Source organism: Leucoraja erinacea, chromosome 5, assembly GCF_028641065.1.
Source record: "Leucoraja erinacea ecotype New England chromosome 5, Leri_hhj_1, whole genome shotgun sequence".
NCBI lineage: Eukaryota > Metazoa > Chordata > Chondrichthyes > Rajiformes > Rajidae > Leucoraja > Leucoraja erinaceus.
In genome coordinates this window covers 93518674-93534275 of record NC_073381.1, presented here as the reverse complement: position 1 = coordinate 93534275, position 15602 = coordinate 93518674, and the positions used below count along the sequence as shown (strand labels likewise).

Below are 15602 nucleotides of genomic sequence, written 5' to 3'. Positions count from 1 at the left end.
GCGGAGATGCGACACGGAGAAAAATTGCATCTCCGTCCAGGTAAGTTACTGGAGAAATACATTAAAAAAAACGGGCTCCGAATTGTTGGGATGACACAAAATTGCATAAGAGTACAAAGAACCAGGAGTAAGCCTTTAACTATACAACTATATAAAGAGGAGGAACAAAAATAAATGTAGGTCGCATACTGAAAATGACAAATAAAACATATTAGATGGATGAACAAATGGCTGATGTACTGAAATAATTTGCATTTATTTTCAGTTCAGAAAACATACATATAGCATGAATGGGGGTATGATGACTGTTTGGAACTTCGGATAATCAAAATCACTGAAGAGAAAGCACTAGAGAAATAATCAAGACTAAAACAGGAACAATTAGAACCTGACTGCATGCTTCTCGAGATTTGAGACAAAGTGGCTGCAGAGATAGATGATTCATGAGTGATAAGTTTTGCAGTCTTTGCAGCCTCCTCGAAGATCGTTTTTTCAGTTAGCTTTGCTTCAACTCAAACGTGGGTATATTTATTTAAGTCATTAACCAGGTCCAGATGTGCTGGAGTAACTCAGTGGGACAGGCAGCATCTCTGGAGAGAAGGAATGAGTGATGTTTCGGGTCGAGACCCTTCTTCAGACTCATGTCAGGGGAGGGGGCGGGACAGAGATAGAATGTAGTTGAGGACAGTGGTGGGAGAACTGGGAAGGGGGAGGGGATGGAGAGAGAGGGAAAGCAACGGCTATTTGAGTTAGAGAAGTCAATGTTTATACCTCTGGGGTGTGAGCTACCCAACACAATATGAGGTGCTGTTCCTCCAGTTTGCGCTGGGCCTCACTCTAACAATGGAGGAGGTCCAGGACAGAAAGGTCAGATTGGGAATGGGAGGGAGAGTTGAAGCGCTGAGCAACCAGGAGATCAGATAGACCAGGGAGCTGCGGAGGGAACGTTCTCTGCGGAAAGCAGAAAGGGGTGGAGATGGGAAGCTGTGACCAGTAGTAGGATCCAGCTGGAGGTGGCGAAAATGATGGAGGATTATATGCTGTATGCGACGGCTGATAGGGTGAAAGGTGGGAACAAGGGGGACTGTCCTTGTTATGAATGGGTGGATGGGGAGCAAGAGCGGAGCTGCGGGATATCGAGAAGACCCAAGTGAGAGCCTCTTACAAACCCATTGACTCCCATAGCTATCTAGACTACACTTCTTCCCACCCTGCTTCCTGTAAAGACTCTATCCCTACTGCCAATTCCTATGTCCATGCCGCATCTGCGCCCAGGATGAGGTTTTCCATACCAGGTCATCAGAGATGTCCTCATTCTTTAAGAAACGGAGGTTCCCCTCTTCCATTATAGATGAGGCTATCATTAGTAAAGTAAAGTAAAGTAAATTTATTTATATAGCACGTTTAAATCAACCGCGTTGAGACCAAAGTGCTTTACATAGAAAAAAATAATTAAGCATCCGTACATCTATAGAAACATTAAAATTAAGAAAAATGACACAACATATTGTATAATTCAACACAAACGTCCCCCCACAACAGAATAAATATTTTCCACTGTGGGGAAAGGCATCAGAAAGTTCAGTCCTCTCCCTCTGTGATCACCCGAGGTTGGGGCCATTTGTGGCCTCCGCAGCGGTCCGATATTTTCCACTACTGGCCACATCTTCCCATCTCCTCCTCTTTCTGCTTTCCTGGCTCCGTGGTGAAATGTCTGACCGCTTCCTCCGCGGAGACCGCGGCCCTCTTCAGACCGCGCTGGTTGGGAGCTCTGACTCCCTCGAAATCCCAGGCTCCAAATCACCCCTTCCCCAGGTCCAACAAACGGATTTCCCACAGTACTGCAGTCCGGAACCGCGCGGGAGAACAAAGCACACCCCACTCCCTTTATCAGCCACACTCCAGCACCCCCCAAGGACCCCGGCCAATCTTTCCAACCAGGGAGGATGCTGTTGGTGAGGCAACCTCATTTACGAAGAGGGAAAACCAAGCGCAGCTCGGCACTTGGCACCTCCCCTCAGCACTTCCAACCTCATTTACGTATCCCAACAAGGAGCAGCACCACATTTTGTAGTCCAGGTAAACATCAACTCCTGTACATCTGCAGGCGGAGCAGCCCAAGCGCCCCACTCCTGCTCGGCGATCGTTTCGCTCCTGCACCTGATCACCTTGCTTCACCCCTCAGTCCAACTTAACCTACCTGATATCCCGGTTGCTCAGCACTTTAACACCCCCTACCATTCCCAATCTGACATTTTTGTCCTGGGCATCCTCCATTGTCAGAGTGAGGCCCCGGGCCGCACAAATTGGAGAGAACAGCACCACATATTTCACTTGGGTAGTCTTTTCCACACCTCAGCAGTATGAACATTGACTTCTGCTCCAGGTAACTTCAAATAGCCCTCTGCTTTTAAGCTCTCTCCCCATATAGACTGTAACCTGCCCCTCCCCAGTTTCTCTCCTCACCAGTCTTACCCCCTGTTCTTTGGACATTTGGTCCTGACTACATTCTATCTCTGACCCCCACCCCCCCCTCACTTGGGTAGACACCTCAGCGAAGTGAGAGGGTACTCTGAACATGGGTTTCTCAACCAGAAAATAGCCGTCACCCATTCCTCCCTCAGTCTCCTTTCACCAGAGATGCTCTTCGCTGGACTGTATCCGCTGAGACCCCCCCCCCCATTTTGTGTCTACCTTCGACCAGAAACTGAACCAGAGATCTGCAGTTCCATAAGTTTCCCACACACTGTGCTGGATCCTGTGTAGCTGAGGGAGGTGTATGTGGACATTGTAGAAATACTTGCCATAATCTCCAGGCCACTACAAGCAAATCAATTTAACCTGAAGCTATTCAAAAGAATAATCAAGAAAATGTTTTTAATTTAAAATTATTAGGGTTTTACATTTTCATAGGGAAGCGAGTGAGTCTTGAGTAAATCATGTGGGTAATAAGATTTAGCTGAAGCTTGCAGTTTCCGGTAAAGAAGTATCATAATAGGGCTCCTTGTCATTGTAACCATTTAAATTGGGCATCAATTTAGCTTGCTGTTTGAGTGATAAGAGCCAGCAGAATTTTTTTTATTATTGTGTTACAAAAGTGTGTGTTAGGTGTTCCTTGTTTGTTTGATGGGGGGGGGGGTTGGGGAGAAACTTTTTTTTTTCAATCTCTTACCTCGAATGTTATATTGGATAAACCAGCTGATTTTTTTTCATAATCATAATCATAATAGTACTTTACTAGCCAAGTATGTTTTGCAACATATGAGGAATTTGATTTGCCATACAGTGATACCAATAAAGAGCAACAAGACACCCAAATATATTTTTACCATGAACATCAACCACAGCAACTCCCCCACATTCCTCACTGTGATGGAAGGCAAAGAAAGTTCAATCTTCTTCACTTCTTTTTTTCTCCTGCGGTCGGGGCACTCGAACCTTCCGTCATTTGGGGCGATCTTGGCTCCCGCAGCCGGTGGTCGAGCCCGCTGCGTCGGGGCGATCAAGTACCTGCATCAGGGGGATCTCAGCTCCCCCGCGCCGGATGATCGGACCCCGATTCGGGGCTAGTCAAACCTTCTGCGATTTTGGAGCTTCCCGACATCAGTCTTTTTTGATGAGATAGCTACGAATGGTGCAGCTAATAGAGTTAAAATAAAGGCACTAAGTGCTCGAGTAACTCAATGTCAGGAAACTGGAGAAAATGAATAGGTGACGTTTCGGGTTTGGACCCTTCTTCAGATGGGAGATCCCTCCATTAACCCATTGAATGCTAATCCTGCATTGTGTCACTTGTGACCACGTAGCTTTGTTTTGTCATAGCTTTAAGGTCGAGGGGGAAAGTTTAAAGAGTTGTGCAGGTCATGTTTTTTTTTTATACACAGAGAATGGTTGGCCTCTGGAATGTGCTGGAGGTGATGGAAGCAAATAAGATGGTGGTGTTTAAGGGGCTTTTAGATAGACACATGGATAATGCAGAGAATGGAGGAATATGGATCACATACAGGCAGATTAATTTGGCATCATGTTCAATATAGATACTGTAGGCCTTTTCCGGTGCTGTATTGTTCTATGTTTACTACTAAAGGGCCAAACAATTCTATTACCTTGGAAACATGGGATGCACTGATTGTCCAATATGGTTTATACAGTTTTGCTGTTTTTGCCGGAACCACTTGTAGATTGTAAGGATTGTAGCGAGCTCTTGGGTCATTCCGAGTCCTTGAGAGACAATACACAAATTCGCCTTTGCCCTCCATTGCTGTCATTACATCCAGCTGGAAAATAAAATAAAAGTAATAAAAGTTATAATATTATGCAGCACTCTGTGCAAATGAAGGAGCACAGTCCATAGTCCACAATTCACAGGTCACACTGATCGTAGTTCCACTGATTAGGGACTGTCATATGTTGATAGAATGGAGCATCTGTGCTTGTATACTCTGGAATTTAGAAGGATGAGAGGGTAACTATTTGAAACATAGAAGATTATTAAGGGTTTGGACAAGCTAGAGGTAGGAAACATGTTCCCGATGTTGGGGGAGTCCAGAAACAGGGGCCACTGTTTAAGAATAAGGGGTAAGCCATTTAGAACGGAGATGAGGAAAAACATTTTCACACAGAGAGTTGTGAGTGTGGAATTCTCTGCCTCAGAGGGCGGTGGAGGCTGGTTCTCTGGATGCTTTCAAGAGAGAACTAAACAGAGCTCTTAAAGATAGCAGAGTCAAAGGATATGGGGAGAAGGCAGGAACGGGGTACTGACTGTGGATGATCAGCCATGATCACATTGAATGGCGGTGCTGGCTCGACGGGCCGAATGACCTGCTCCTGCACCTATTGTCTATTGCCACTGTTTCATTGCCACTGTTCATACTGTCACAGTACATGAGTCAACCTGACACTTAATATTTTGGCAGTTTACAGGATCCAACTGAAATATCAAATCATCTTTTGTCTTTTAGAGAGAAATTACTCTGTTCAGAGTGCCAGCCAATAAGTGAAAGTGGGCTGGGAACATAATGAAAACACAAAAATCAGAGTGATCTTAATCGAGCTTGCTCTGACTGAGAAAGATTTTATACATTTTTATTTAATTGTGATCACAGAATGCAGCCTTTGGTGGGTGGTGGCTTTCATTCATTTGAAATATATCCTACATTTTCATAGTGAAAGCGAGTGATGTCTTGAGTTAAATCCTGTGGGTCATAAGATTTTAGCTGAAGCTTGCAGTTCCAGGTAAAGAAGGTATCATAATAGGGCCTCCTTTTGTCATTGTAACCATTTAAATTGAGGCCAATCAATTTAGCTTGCTGTTTGAGTGATAAGAAGCCAGGCAGAGAAAACACAGCATACTTTTTAAAAAATCAGCAGTCCTGGATTGTGGATTATCAATGGTCTAAGAGTGAGGGCTTTGGTGAATAGCCACAGGTGTATATTTCTTTCTTTCCTGCTTTAATTAGGAACTTCAGATTGTTGCAGGCTTACCTCAGAATGGAATAAACCCATGAGTGTAATGTTATTTTTAGTATGTGTTAAAAAGTATGTTTTACTGTTCCTTGGTTTGTTTGATGGGGGGGGGGGGTTGGGAGAAACTTTTTTTTTTCAATCTCTTACCTCGACAGAGATGCAATTTTTTTCCATATCTTATCTCTGTCCACACTGCGGCCTAATATGGTGGAGTTGGCGGTCTTTCCTGAAGACCAACGGGTGCTCCAAGCCGCGGGAGTCTGCGGGGCTTTAACATCACAGAGCTTGCGATCCCTTGCCGAGGATCGATGCTCCAACCACGGGGCTTGTGGACTTCAACATCGTGAAGCCCGCGGTCTCTGGTGAGAAGAGGCCGATTTGGGAGCTCCATGTCGCGGAGAGAGTTTCATCCGCCCCTACGTGGGAGTTTCGATTACCCCGATGGGGGCTTCGATCGTCGGCTGCGGGGGCTTTGATCGCCCTGACTGCGGATAGTTTGACTGCCCCGACCACGGGAGAACAAGGAGGAAGAAGATTGAACTTTATTGCCTTCCATCACAGTGAGGAATATGGAATCCACTGTGATGGATGTTTATGTTAACGTTTATGTGATCTTGTTGCTTTTCACTTAGTATGGCTGTATGGTAACTCAAATTTCACTGTACCTTAATTGGTACATATGACAATAAACTGACCTTGAAACCTTGAATTTAAACTACTAAGGTAACTTCGGAGAAATTTGACCCTTTGACATGCTCCTCCTGTGTTGTGTCCCTGGCAGCCACGTTTGCAAGAAGTATGTCCACTGCAGCTCCTGACTGACCATATTGCCCAGCTGGAGTTGCAGATGGATTCATTGCAGAGCATCTGTGATGTTGAGGACCTTGTGACTGCATGTTGAGTAAGCTGGTCACCCCGCAATTAATGTCTGCATAGACATAAAAGTGAAGGATTACCACCGGTCGGAGCAGCAGGTGAAGCCAGGTAATCCAGTAGTCTCCTATGGCCATCCCTCTCTCCAACATAAACTGTGGTCAATACTGATGGGGGTGAGGGAGAAATTGCCTCACAGGTGAAAGCAAAAGCAGCCAGGTCTGTGGCACAATCTATCGTTGCTGCACAAGAGTTACTAAGATGGGAGCGATCAGGAGTGATAGAGTGGGGGATTAATTATAAGAAGAGCAAGCAGGCATTTCTGTGGCTGTAAACAAGATCTATCCCTGATTTCCCTTGTTATCCATGGATGTACTACCTTCCCTGATTTATTCTTTTGCCAAACTGGAATGAACAATTTTTGTAGTTCATCCATGCAGTCTTTAAATGTCTTCCATTGCATATCCACCGTCAACCCTTTTAGAATTAATTGCCAGTCAATCTTGGCCAATTCACGTCTCATACCCTCAAAGTTACCTTTCTTTAAGTTCAGAACCATTGTTTCTGAATTAACAATGTCACTCTCCATCCTAATGAAGAACTCAACCATATTATGGTCACTCTTGCCCAAGGGGGCACGTACAACAAGATTGCTAACTAACCCTTCCTCATTACTCAATACCCAGTCTAAAATAGCCTGCTCTCTCGTTGGTTCCTCTACATGTTGATTTAGATAACTATCCCGCATACATTCCAAGAAATCCTCTTCCTCAACACCCCTGCCAATTTGATTCACCCAATCTATATGTAGATTGAAGTCACCCATTATAACTGTTTTGCCTTTGTCGCACGCATTTCTAATTTCCTGTTTGATACCATCTCCAACTTCACTACTACTGTTAGGTGGCCTGTACACAACACCCACCAGCGTTTTCTGCCCCTTAGTGTTTTGCAGCTCTACCCATACCGATTCCACATCCTCCAAACTAATGTCCTTCCTTTCCATTGCATTAATCCCCTCTCTAATCAGTAACGCTACCCCACCTCCTTTTCCTTTCTGTCTATCCCTCCTGAATATTGAATATCCCTGGACGTTCAGCTCCCAGCCTTGGTCACCCTGGAGCCATGTCTCCGTGATCCCAACTATATCATAGTCATTAATAGCTATCTGCACATTCAACTCATCCACCTTATTACGAATGCTCCTTGCATTGAGACACAAAGCCTTCAGGCTTGTTTTTACAACACTCTTACCCCTTATACAATTATGTTGAAAAGTGGCCCTTTTTGATTTTTGCCCTGGTTTTGTCTGCCTGCCACTTTTACTTTTCACCTTGCTACCTATTTCTTCTACCCTCATTTTACACCCCTCGGTCTCTACGCTCACACATTTAAGAAACCCTTTCCCTTTAACTCCATCCTCCACTATCCCATTCGACACCCCACCCCCCTTATTCAGTTTAAAGCCACCCGTGTAGCAGTGGCAAACCTGCCTGCCAGAATGCTGGTCCCACACCTGTTAAGATGCAATCCGTCCCTTTTGTACAGTTCCCCCTTACCCCAAAACAGATCCCAGTGATCTAAGAATCTAAATCCCTGCCCCATGCACCAGTTCCTCAGCCACACGTTCAGGTCCCGTATCTCCCTGTTCCTGCTCTCGCCAGCACGAGGAACTGGAAGCAAACCGGAGATAACAACCCTGGAGGTCCTGCTTTTCAACATTTTTCCGAGCTCTCTAAAGTCACGCTGCAGAATATTCATCCCCTTCTTTCCGACATCGTTTGTGCCGACATGCACTACCACTTCCGGATGTTCACCTTCGCCCTTGAGGATTTTCTGCACTCTGTCCGTGACATCCTGGATCCTGGCACCGGGAAGGCAGCACACCATCCTCGCATCCCGTCTGTTGCCGCAGAAACCCCTGTCCGTACCTCTCACGATGGAGTCTCCCACTACAATGGCCTTGCCTGCCTTAGGCCTTTTTAGTTTTGGCTCAACAGCCCTATTCGCATCACAGGCCAGTCCGCCGCTCACGTCTTCTGTCCCAACAGCTTCTAAGCGGATGAACCTGTTTACAAGTGTTAATACATAATCCCCCCATTTCAGGGCACCATAATGTTTGGGACACATGGCTTCACAGGCATTTGTAATTGCCCATGTGTGTTAAATTGCCTCCTTAATGCAGGTATAAGAGAGCTCTCAGCACCTAGTATTTCCTCCAGTCTTTCCATCACCTTTGGAAACTCCTTTATTGCTCTTTATCAACATGAGGACCAAAGTTGTGCCAATGAAAGTCAAAGAATCCATTATGAGACTGAGAAACAAGAATAAAACTGTTCAAGAGAGCCAAACCTTAGGCTTACCAAAATCAACTGTTTAGAACATCATTAAGAAGAATTAGAGCACTGATGAGCTTACTAATCGCAAAGGAACTGGCAGGCCAAGGAAGACCTCCACAGCTGATGACAGAAGAATTCTCTCTATAATAAAGAAAAACTCCCAAACACCTGTCTGACAGATCAGAAACACACTTCAGGAGTCAGGTGTGGATTTGTCAATGACCAGAGGCTACACTACAAGATGCAAACCACTGGTTCGCTGCAAAAATAGTATGGCCAGGTTACAGTTTGTCAAGAAGTACTTAAAAGAGTAACCACAGTTCTGGAAAAAGGTCTTGTGGACAGATGAGACGAAGATTAACTTATATCAGAGTGATGGCAAGAGCAAAGTATGGAGGAGAGAAGGAACTGCCCAAAATCCAAAGCATACCACCTCATGTGTGAAACACGGTAGTGGGGGTGTTATGGCCTGGGCATGTATGGCTGCTGAAGGAACTGGCTCACTTATCTTCATTGATGAAACAACTGCTGATGGTAGTAGCATAATGAATTCTGAAGTGTACAGACACATCCTATCTGCTCAAGTTCAAACAAATGCCTCAAAACTAATTGGCCGGCGGTTCATTCTACAGCAAGACAATGACCCCAAACATACTGCTAAAGCAACAAAGGAGTTTTTCAAAGCTAAAAAATTGTCAATTCTTGAGTGGCCAAGTCAATCACCTGATCTGAACCCAATTGAGCATGCCTTTTATATACTGAAGAGAAAACTGAAGGGGACTAGCCCCCAAAACAAGCATAAGTGAAAGATGGCTGCAAAACATGCCTGGCAGAGCATCATCAGAGAAGACACCCAGCAACTGGTGATGTCCATGAATCGTGGACTTCAAGCAGTCATTGCATGCAAAGGATATGCAACAAAATATTAAACATGACTACTTTCATTTACATGACATTGCTGTGTCTCAAACATTATGGTGCCCTGAAATGGGGGGACTATGTATAAACACTACTGTAATTTCTACATGGTGAAACCAAAATGTATAAAAATGGCCTTTATTAAAAATCTGTCAATGTGCACTTTAACCACATGTGATTTTTTTTCAATTACAAATCTCAAATTGTGGAGTACTGAGGCAAATAAATAAATGATGGGTCTTTGTCCCAAACGTTATGGAGGACACTGTAAAAACAGTGAAGTTTATTTCTGGAACTACTGGTTGCCATGGTGATGCAGTCCTTCTAATGGCACATCAAACTGCTTGGTTTGCTGTGTACACATTTTCACCCAAAACTGTTTGAGCATAGAATTCAGGCTGGTCAGTAGTTAGATAAATCAGCAAACAGACATGTGGCATTGGAAAATCACAGCCAGATTTCTATCTGTTTTACAAGTGTTGCTGTTGGAATAAGGGACAGTGCAGCACTCAAAACACCTTAATAAAGTAAGCAAATGTAACCAACAAGGCAAGCCAGAATTTCTTGCACCACACTTACCATACAATGTTGTATGATTGTATCAGAGTACTAATATAACGAGCAATGATGATGCCCAGTGAAATGCACGTCCAGAACACTAATAGACCTCAATTCCAATTTACTGTCAGGTTTTGTGTCCATCCATCTCTCATATCTCACACTCAGCTGACCATCAGATCAGAGTTCACTCTCATCATTGTGCCTGGCTAATTATCAGGTCTCACCAGGTCAAACCAGCCAGCACATTCTGAGCCACCTTTTTTTCTTGTGATATCCCAAATTTGGTTTAATTTCTCTTCAAAAAATGACATTTGACAACATAAGTATAAGCCAAAATCCCATGAGTTGTACCTGTAGCTGGTTCATTGTAAGGAATCGAGTAGTACGGATCTTGAGACATGATGCATCTTCCGGGAATACTGTCTCCCAGCCAAGTGAATTTCGCAGTCTCACAATGTGGTGTATGGCCCCATCCTCTAGATCATCTTCTGGCTCTGATGAAAACAGGATCACTGGTCAAAACTCTCCAACTGGAAATCATTTCATCAATAGTAAATGCAACATTTCAACTACAGTGGAAACACAAATTCTGTGCTACACGGAAATCCATACAAAGTGGAAGCCAGAGGCGGAAGTCCAGAGGCGGCACGCACACCCCCATCCACATTAACGGGACGGAGGTGGAACGTGTTTCTAGCTTCAGGTTCCTGGGGGTCAACATCTCCGATGACCTCTCTTGGACCCACAATACCTCAACTCTGGTCAAGAAGGCTCACCAGCGTCTCTTCTTCCTGAGGAGACTGAAGAAGGTCCATCTGCCTCCTCAGATCCTGGTGAACTTCTACCGCTGCACCATCGAGAGCATCCTTACCAACTGCATCACAGTATGGTATGGCAACTGCTCTGTCTCCGACCGGAAGGCATTGCAGAGGGTGGTGAAAATTGCCCAACGCATCACCGGTTCCTCGCTCCCCTCCATTGAGTCTGTCCAAAGCAAGCGTTGTCTGCGGAGGGCGCTCAGCATCGCCAAGGACTGCTCTCACCCCAACCATGGACTGTTTACCCTCCTACCATCCGGGAGGCGCTACAGGTCTCTCCGTTGCCGAACCAGCAGGTCGAGGAACAGCTTCTTCCCGGCGGCTGTCACTCTACTCAACAACGTACCTCGATGACTGCCAATCACCACCCCCCCCAGACACTTATTATTATTTATTCAAATCATTTGCTATGTCGCTCATCCAGGGAGATGCTAAATGCATTTAGTTGTCTCTGTACTGTACACTGACAATGACAATTAAAATTGAATCTGAATCTGAATCTGAATCTGAAGGCGTGAAAGAGAAGATGAGATGTACCAGAGAACAGTGATTAGTGTTACTGTAGGATCGCAAAATATAGAAAGATTTTATTAACTCATCATGCCTGTGCAAGGCTATTCAACAATCTATCCAATTAATTGGCTTCATGGAAGGAAGCCAAGGGTGATAGTGGAAGGTTGTTTTTCAGACTGGAGGACTGTGACTAGTGGTATGCCTCAGGGATTGATTGCTGTTTGTGGTTTATATCAATGATTTGGATAAGAATATACAAGGCATGATTGGTAAGTTTGCAGATGATACTAAAGTGGGTGGTAATATCAATAGTGAATATGATTATCAAAAATTACGGTAGGATCTTGATCATTATGGTAAATGGGCTGCGGTATAGTTAATGGAGTGAACGTAGGTAAGTGCGAGGTGTTGGGAAGTTAAACCGGAGTAGGACCATTACAGTGAATGACAGGGTCCTGGTGAGAATTGTAGAGCAGAATGATTTAGGGGTGCAGGTACACAGTGGCATGAAAGTGGTGTCAGGGGTGGATAGAGTGGTCAAGAAGGCTTTCGATGCATTGACCTTCATCAGTCAGGGTATTGATTATAAAAGGTGGAATGTTATGTTGCAGTTGCACGAGACGTAGATGAGGCCACATTTGTAGTATTGTGTTCAGTTGAGTACACTTAGACTGTATTCCTTGGAGCGCAGGAGGATAAAGGGTGATATTATAGAAGTGTATTGGATCATGAATGGAATAGATAGGGGAAAGGCACAGAATCTTTTACCCAGGATAGAGGAATCGAGAACCAGAGGACATCAATTTAAGTTGAGTGGGAAAAGATTGAATAGTAACCCGAGGGACAACTTTTTCACACAGAGGGTGGTGGGTGTATGGAACAGGTGGTGTCAGAGGAGGTAGTTGACACAGGTACTATAACAACATTAAAAGTAATTTGGACTGGTTCATGGATAGGAAAGGTTTAGAGGTAAAATGCTGGAGTAAATCCGCAGGTGAGGCAACTCTGGAGATAAGGAATGGGTAACGTTTCAGGGTCGAGATCCTTCTTCAGACTCTTTTAGAGGTGTATGGCCAATCGTGGGCAGGTGGAACTATGAAGGTGGGGCATGTTGGGTAGCATGGGCAAGTTGGGCCATAGGGCCTGTTTCCAACTATGACTAGCGGGCATGGCTTTAAGCTCAGAGGGGGAATGTTTAAAGGAGATGTGTGGGACAGGTTTTTTTTCCCTATAGACATTGGTGGATGCCTGGAATGTGGTGCCAGGGGTGGTGGTGTAAGCAGATATGTTAATGATGTTTAAGAGGCTTTATCATGGAGAGACAGGGAATGAAGGGATATGGATCATATACAGGCAGAAGAGATTACTTTAACTTACCATAATTTTTGGCACACACATTTGGGACTGAAGAGCCTGTATCTGTGGTGTACTGTTTTATGTTCTATGGAATGCACTATAAATGGTAGGAAACAGAAGAGAAGAGGAGGAGAAGGGCCCTCAGAGTGTATGATCTCAGACCCCTGAAGATAGCATGACAAGTTATCGGTGATTAGCAAACATACAGGGGCGGCACGGTGGCATTACGGTAGAGTTGCTTGCAGCGCTGGAGACCCAGGTTCGATCCCGGCTACGGGTGCTCGTCTATATGGAGTTTGTACGTTCTCCCCGTGACCGCGTGGGTTTTCTCTGAGATCTTCGGTTTCCTCCCATACTCCAAAGACGTACAAGTTTGAAGGTTAATTGGCTTGGTATAAGTGTAAATTGTCCCTTGTGTGTAGGATAGTGTTAATGTGTGGGGATCACTGGTCAGTGCGGACTTGGTGGGCCGAAGGACCTGTTTCTCTAAACCTTAAAAACAACTAAACTTAACTTCACTTGTCAAACAATATAACTAAACAAGAAGGGTTTCGGCCCGAAACGTTGCCTATTTCCTTCGCTCCATAGATGCTGCTGCACCCGCTGAGTTTCTCCAGCTTTTTTGTGTAACCTTCGATTCTCCAGCATCTGCAGTTCCCTCTTAAATAACTGTTTAAATCACTGGGTGGTCATAGGTAGAATACTCCATGCATGAAAAATGTGACAAGGCCAGATAGAGTGCTTAAGAAATTTACAAGGACATTTCCAGGGCTGAAAAACTTGAGTTATAAGGAGAGGACAGGTGGGCTGTGTCATGCCTGTGGATCTTTTCTAGTGTTGCTGCAAATATTATAACTCAGGCCAAATATTATAACTGAAAGCAGCCTATCTCTGAACACCAGTGTCTGTTAATCATACATATGGTACAAACCAGCAAAATCAAGGACGAGTCTCACCCCTATTCTCCCCTCTCCCTCAGGCAAGAGGTGCAGGCGTATGAAAACGCACACCTCCAGATTCACAGACAGTTTCTTTCCAGCTGTTAACAGTCAGCTGAACCATCCTATCAGCAACTAGAGAGCAGGCTTGACCTACAATCTATCTCATCAGAAACCCTTGCACTATCTTTAATCTGACTATACTGGACTTTATCATGCACTAAACATTATTCCCTTTATCATGTACACTGTGGACAGCTTGACTGTAATCATGTAGAGTTTTTTCACTGACTGGATAGCATGCAACAAAAAAGCTTTTCACTGTACCTCATTATACATGACAATAATAAACTAAACTTGTCGGGATTAAATTCCTTCACCAATACTCCGCCCAACTTTCCATCTGATTTGTATCTTGCATAGCCTTAGACCACTTTCCCTTACAGTGCTTGCAGCACCAGAGACATGGGTTCGATCCTGACTATGGGAGCTGTCTGTAAGGAGTTTGTACATTCTCCCCATGACCGCGTGGGTTTTCACCAAGATCTTAGGTTTCTTCCCACACTTCAAAGACGTACAGATTTATAGGTTAATTGGCTTGGTATAAGTATAAATTGTCCCTAGTCTGTGTATGATTATTATGCAGGGATCGCTGGTCGGTGCGGACTTGATGGGCCAAAGGGCCTGTTTCCGTGCTGCATCTCTAAACTAAACTAAACACCTACAAGACCACCAACTTTATTGTCTTCTGCAAGCTTCCTCATTGGCCTGTCAAGGGTCTCTGCTGTATATCTATAAATGAACATCATCCCCAAACATATTCAGGGACAAGGGTAAATCAAGAAATAACATGGCAAGCATTAATTGTTGGCAGCAAACTATGTGTACTTGGATCACGCGCTTGAAAAATACAGTTGCAGGATTTGTAACAATTAAACGGCATCTCACTAAAAGATCAGATGAGAAATAGTTAACCTCATAATTTAGTGAAGTAAATGAAGCAGTGCAATACATAAAAAAGGCAATAAATGACCAGAAAATGACAAGTACTTCTCAAATGACCTTTAAAAGGAAAAAATTGCATCAATTACCAATTCTAAATCAGGTGATTTATGTAACAGTATGATTAAAGTGACATAGTATTTATTCAGATAAAAGACCAACACGAGCCAGGCAAAGGGACTAATTACTTCAAATTTAAAAATAAATTAGGCTTGCAAAACACAAACAGATTCTTACAACTGGAAGTTCTTAAAGCAGCTTTGTTATCATTGATTCAGGACTTGGCCGCCTTCTGTATTTTTATACCAACGAGTAGGGATTAACGGGTCGCTTTCAGAATGGCAGGCAGTGACTATTGGGGTACCGCAAGGCTCTGTGCTGGGTCCGCAGCTATTTCCAAAATATATCAATGATTTAGATGAAGGGATTCAAAGTAATATTAGAAAATTTGCAGATGACATAAAGCTGGGTGGCAGTGTGAACTGTGAGGAGGATGCTATGAGAATGCAGGGTGACCTGGACAGGTTAGGTGAGTGGGCAGATGCATGGCAGATGCAGATTAATGTGGATAAATGTGAGGTTAACCACTTCGGTAGCAAAAACAGGAAGGCAGATTATTATCTAAATGGTGTTAAGTTGGGCAAAGGGGAAGTACAACGGGATCTGACTTGTTCATCAGTCAATGAAAGTAAGCATGCAGGTACAGCAGGCAGTGAAGAAAGCGAATGGCATGTTGGCCTTCATAACAAGAGGAGTTGAGTATAGGTGCAAAGAGGTCCTTCTGCAGTTGTATAGTGCCCTAATGAGACCATATCTGG

At 44.2% G+C, this 15602-nt stretch overlaps 1 protein-coding gene across 1 annotated transcript in view; it reads right to left on the bottom strand.

Annotated features, from left to right (window-relative positions):
- Window positions 1–15602, bottom strand: part of LOC129697686 (dynein axonemal heavy chain 6-like) — a 415092-nt gene that overhangs the window by 338365 nt on the left and 61125 nt on the right. The window contains exons 5-6 of the mRNA XM_055636395.1: window positions 10509–10651; window positions 4107–4277 (exon numbers count right to left, since the gene is read on the bottom strand). Of these exons, the coding sequence (XP_055492370.1) occupies window positions 4107–4277; window positions 10509–10651 (314 nt within the window). The remainder of the gene's footprint in view (window positions 1–4106; window positions 4278–10508; window positions 10652–15602) is intronic.